Source organism: Dendrobates tinctorius, unplaced genomic scaffold, assembly GCF_039654945.1.
Source record: "Dendrobates tinctorius isolate UK_male_01 unplaced genomic scaffold, ASM3965494v1 ptg000322l, whole genome shotgun sequence".
NCBI classification, from domain to species: domain Eukaryota; kingdom Metazoa; phylum Chordata; class Amphibia; order Anura; family Dendrobatidae; genus Dendrobates; species Dendrobates tinctorius.
Window position 1 is genome coordinate 2,698,209 of NW_027361989.1, and position 5,410 is coordinate 2,703,618.

The 5,410-nt window shown below is 40.3% G+C and overlaps 1 protein-coding gene across 1 annotated transcript; it reads right to left on the minus strand.

Annotated features, from left to right (window-relative positions):
• Positions 1-2,492: 2,492 nt before the first annotated feature.
• On the minus strand, positions 2,493-4,855 carry LOC141074023 (uncharacterized). Its single transcript, XM_073561536.1, has one exon. The coding sequence runs from the start codon at positions 4,812-4,814 to the stop codon at positions 3,513-3,515; it is 1,302 nt and encodes a 433-aa protein (XP_073417637.1). The 5' UTR covers positions 4,815-4,855; the 3' UTR covers positions 2,493-3,512.
• Between the last annotated feature and the right edge of the window lie 555 nt (positions 4,856-5,410).

Genomic DNA, 5,410 nt, shown 5'->3' on the forward strand with positions numbered 1-5,410 from the left:
GCCGCCATCCTAACTATATGGGCCCACTCACCCTGACAGTGCATTTGTTTGGAGGCCTGGGCAGGTCGGCATCTCTGCCTTTTTACTGTGTTTTTGAACATTTGACATTTGCCTGAATTTTTATATCTACACATGATTTACACAAATTATATTTTCTTGTGGTAACTCTATACTATTTACCATTAGAAGCTGGGTATTTCTGTAATTATTTGTATGTATACATGATTGATTACCACTTCTGTCTGTAAAAACAATCCCCTTTAACCCCTTTCTGACATCGGGTGTAAATGTATGCTGATGTTGGACTCCCTCCTTTTGATGTGGGCCCCGGCGCTGAGCCCACATCTTTTCTCGCACATGATGGGACAGAAACCCCGCACATCGGTGACCCTGTCACGTAATCGCGGGTCACCGATGGGTTGGTATGACAACCAGAAGTCTCCAGCAGACCTCTATGGTTGTCACTGCCGGATCCTATGAGCGCTGCTAAGTGGTTGGCACTCATAGCAAGTGAGCAACTCTGCTACATACAGGTGATCTGATCATTGCTTGTATGTAGCAGAGCTGATCGGGTTATAGCAGCTTCTAGCCTCCCATTGAGACTATTGAAGCATGCCTGTGGAGACATGGGGTGGTCAGCGCGCACCCTGGTCTGCTGGCCGAAACCACATGGATCAGGGATCATTCCACCGAACGCCGGCTCTCCCTTTAACATGGGCATAACGCTACTCAGACAACACACAGTGAGGGTAAAACAGTGTGGCAATGCTTTATTGTACCACAAAACAGGCAGATAACACATAGAACAGTCCCAGCAAAATACCCAGCAGAGTGCACATTACAGAGTCTCACCCTTCCGCTGATTTGCTCTCAGGGTCGCTACCCCACCTGTGGCACGCACAGAGAGGAGGTAACGACAAGCGTAGGAAGATGACAATCCATTCAGTCATAGAATCATAGAATCATAGAATCGTAGAGTTGGAAGGGACCTCCTAGGCCATCTGGTCCAACCCCCTGCTCAAAGCAGGATTCGCTATATCGTCCCAGTCAGATGTCTGTTCAGCCTCTGTTTGAAGACTTCCATTGAAGGAGAACTCACCACTTCTCATGGCAGCCTGTTCCACTCATTGATCACTCTGTCATAAAGTTTTTTCTAATATCTAATCTGTGTCTCCTCCCATTCAGTTTCATCCCATTGCTTCTAGTCTTTCCTTGTGCAAATGAGAATAAAGTTGATCCTTCTACAATGTGACAGCCCTTTAGATATTTGTAGACAGCTATTAAGTCTCCTCTCAGTCTTCTCTTTTGCAAACTAAACATTCCCAAATCCTGCAACCTTTCCTCATAAGACAGGGTTTGCAGACCGGTCACCATTCTGGTCGCTCTTTTCTGAACTTGCTCCAGTTTGTTGATGTCTGTTTTAAAATGTGGTGCCCAAAACTGGACACAATATTCCAGATGAGGTCTGACCAAAGAGGAATAGAGGGCAATAATGACTCTACGTGATCTAGACTGTATGCTTCTGTTAATACATCCTAGAATTGCATTTGCCTTTTTTGCTGCTGCATCACACTGTTGACTCATATTCAGTCTGTGATCTATTAGTATACCCAAGTCTTTTTCACATGTGCTGTTGCTTAGCCCTATTCCTCCCATTCTGTATATGCTTTTTTCATTTTTATTGCCCAGATGTAGTACTTTGCATTTCTCCCTGTTAAAAACCATTCTGTTAGTTGCTGCCCACTGCTCCAGTTTATTTATATCTTTTTGAATCCTCTCTCTCTCTTCTCTAGTATTAGCTATCCCTCCTAGCTTTGTGTCATCAGCAAATTTAATCACTTTACCCTCAATTCCTTCATCTACATCGTTGATAAAGATGTTAAACAATACAGGGCCCAGGACAGAGCCCTGTGGTACCCCACTTGAGACATTCTTCCAACTGGATGTGCAGCCACTTACGACCACCAAGGTAAAAGGCCAGTTGATCCGAGGATCACAACCTGGCTTCTCCAAACGTATCCATGGTTCAACGATAGTCAATGGAGCAGATCTGTATTCTTCCAACCGAGGCTGAAAACCCCTAGGTTGTTTCCTACCGAATGATAGATCTGAGTCCCTCGTGATGTAAAAACTATACGAAGTATATAGTTTTAAGTCTGGGGTCTGCCGATATGTGGCTAGTTTTCTGTTTCAGATAACATGATTTTAATTTTTTTTTTGTCCAGTCTCGCTTGAATATACGTCAATATTAAATAGTCACCTGATGACGCCTTTGGTGAGGACAATGAAAGCAGTAGAAATAAGAGGCTTAGAGACTGAGTGTGTTTACATCACCTCATCCTATATACTGAATTGTGGGGTATATGTTTTTTTTCTATTAGTCACCTTCTAACTAACATTCAGGGGGTGAATTAAGGGTATAGTTTTCCATTTGGAATTAATAAAGTTGTTTTATCCTTTTTTCAGCATACATGAGGAATGACAAGAGACAACCCATTTAAGAAAATTTAATTTTGGTTAAAACTATTCCAACATTATGAACATAAAAAAGGCTTCTCCCCTATGTGATGTTTCTGATGTTTATTAACAGCTGATTTCCAAGTAAAATATTGACTACATTAAGAAAATGAAAAAGGCTTCTCCCCTGTGTAACTGCTCTGATGTCTAACAAGAACCACTTTCCATTCAAAATATTTCCCACATTCTGAACAGGAAAAAGGCTTCTCCCCTGTGTAAGTTCTCTGTTGAGGTGGCTCAGTGTTAGTCCCTGGGTTCAACTCCCATCAAGGACAACATCTACAAGGAGTTTGTATGTTCTCCCCATGTTTGCTTGGGTTTCGTCCCACATTCCAAAGACATACTGTTAGGGAATTTAATTTGTGAGCCCCATTGGGGACAGTGATGATAATGTGTGCAAACTGTAAAGGGCTGCGGAATAGGTTAGCGCTATATAGAAAGAAAGATTATTATTAGTAGTAAGATTCCATTTCTGTTAATACATTTCCCACATTATGAACAGGAAAAATGGCTTCTCTGATGTGATCAAGATTTATTTTCCATTAAACATAAAGGAAGTTTCTCCCCTCTGTGAGTTATTTGGTGTGGAACAAGACTCCCTTTCTGGTTAAAAATTGTTCAACATTCTGAACATGAAAAAGGCTTCTCCCCTGGTGAGTTCTCTGGTGCCTAACACAATCTGATTTAGTGCAAAAACATTTCCCACATTCTGAACATGAAAAATGCTTCTCCCCTGTGTGAGTTTTATGGTGATTAACCAAATCTGATTTCTGGTTAAAACATTTCCCACATTCTGAACAGGAAAAAGGCTTCTCCCCTGTGTGAGTTCTCTGGTGTCTACCAAAATGTGATTTAAGTGCAAAACATTTCCCACACTCTAAACAGGAAAAAGGCTTCTCCCCTGTGTGAGTTCTATGGTGATTAACCAAATCTGATTTCTGGATAAAACATTTCCCACATTCTGAGCAGGAAAAAGGCTTCTCCCCTGTGTGAGTTCAATGGTGAGTAATCAGATCTGATTTCTGGTTAAAACATTTCCCACATTCTGAACAGGAAAAAGGCTTCTCCCCTGTGTGAGTTCTCTGGTGTCTAACAAAATGTGATTTAAGTGCAAAACATTTCCCACATTCTGAAAAGGAAAAAGACTTCTCCCCTGTGTGAGTTCTCTGGTGTCTAACAAAATGTGATTTAAGTGCAAAACATTTCCCACACTCTGAACAGGAAAAAGGCTTCTCCCCTGTGTGAGTTCTATGGTGATTAACCAAATCTGATTTCTGGATAAAACATTTCCCACATTCTGAGCAGGAAAAAGGCTTCTCCCCTGTGTGAGTTCTATGGTGAGTAATCAGATCTGATTTCTGGTTAAAACATTTCCCACATTCTGAACAGGAAAAAGGCTTCTCCCCTGTGTGAGTTCTCTGGTGTCTAACAAAATGTGATTTAAGTGCAAAACATTTCCCACATTCTGAACAGGAAAAAAGCTTCTCCCCTGTGTGAGTTCTATGGTGATTAACCAAATCTGATTTCTGGATAAAACATTTCCCACATTCTGAACAGGAAAAAGGCTTCTCCCCTGTGTGAGTTCTATGGTGATTAATCAGATCTGATTTCCGGTTAAAACATTTTCCACATTCTGAACAGGAAAAAGGCTTCTCCCCTGTGTGAGTTCTCTGATGAGTAACAAAATGTGATTTCTGTATAAAACATTTCCCACATTCTGAACAGGAAAAAGGCTTCTCCCCTGTGTGAGTTCTATGGTGATTAACCAAATCTGATTTCAGTGTAAAACATTTCCCACATTCTGAACAGGAAAAAGGCTTCTCCCCTGTGTGAGTTCTATGGTGATTAACCAAATTTGATTTCAGTGTAAAACATTTCCCACATTCTGAACAGGAAAAAGGCTTCTCCCCTGTGTGAGTTCTATGGTGTTTAACCAAATCTGATTTCCATGTAAAACATTTCCCACATTCTGAACATGAGAATGACTTTTTTGCTTTAGGAGCGGTTTGTTTTTTAATGCCTCTTTTGTGACATTGCTTTCCCTTATTACTCAGTAATGAATCAGAATATGGGACCTGTTTCATAGGATCAGATGACAGATCTTTGCTGTGAATGGATGATGATATATCTGGAGTAAAGGCATTCACTTCAGTTGTATCTTGTAGGAGCTCAAGATCATCAGATTTAAAAATTGAAGATGTCAACTGTCCCTCTGATCTCCTGGTACAGTCATCTGCTAAGATAAAAAAACAATTATTTATTAATAAAATATCCTTTATTTTCATATTTTTGAACATTTCTACTTAAACTGTCCATAAAAATGGCAAGCTATGTAAAAAACTTTAATTATTTACCAAGACATTGACTGTTCACAGTCTAATAGAAAACCTTAAAAAGGAGAAAACGGAGTAACGGATACGAAATATATGCAAAAGTATAAATTTTATTAATACTCACATCAAGTGCTGACAAGTATACAAGTTGACTAAAATAGGGGGGATAAGCCCCAATGATACAACAATCAGGACAGACAAGGACAGGGTAAATAAAATGATACCAGTGCTCGAAATCTACATGGCACAACGTTCAGTCAGCCCATGGGCATTGCACATAACAGACATGTGTCTAATGGTAAAAGATAGTCAAATATGGCATACTCAATTAAATGTGTATTGTACATAGTTGTACATGTCTAGAGCGCAAAAAAAAAAAAAAAAAAACCATCCAGAGGGGTCAATGTGCAAGTCCAATGGACCCTGAACATAAATGAATCAATGACATGTGGAAGGATTCTTACATAGTAAATAACATATGTATCAGCATATCAAAACTGCGCAATTGTGCCAGAGAGAACCCGGGAGACGACCCGCCCAGCGGTCCAAATGACCGAAGT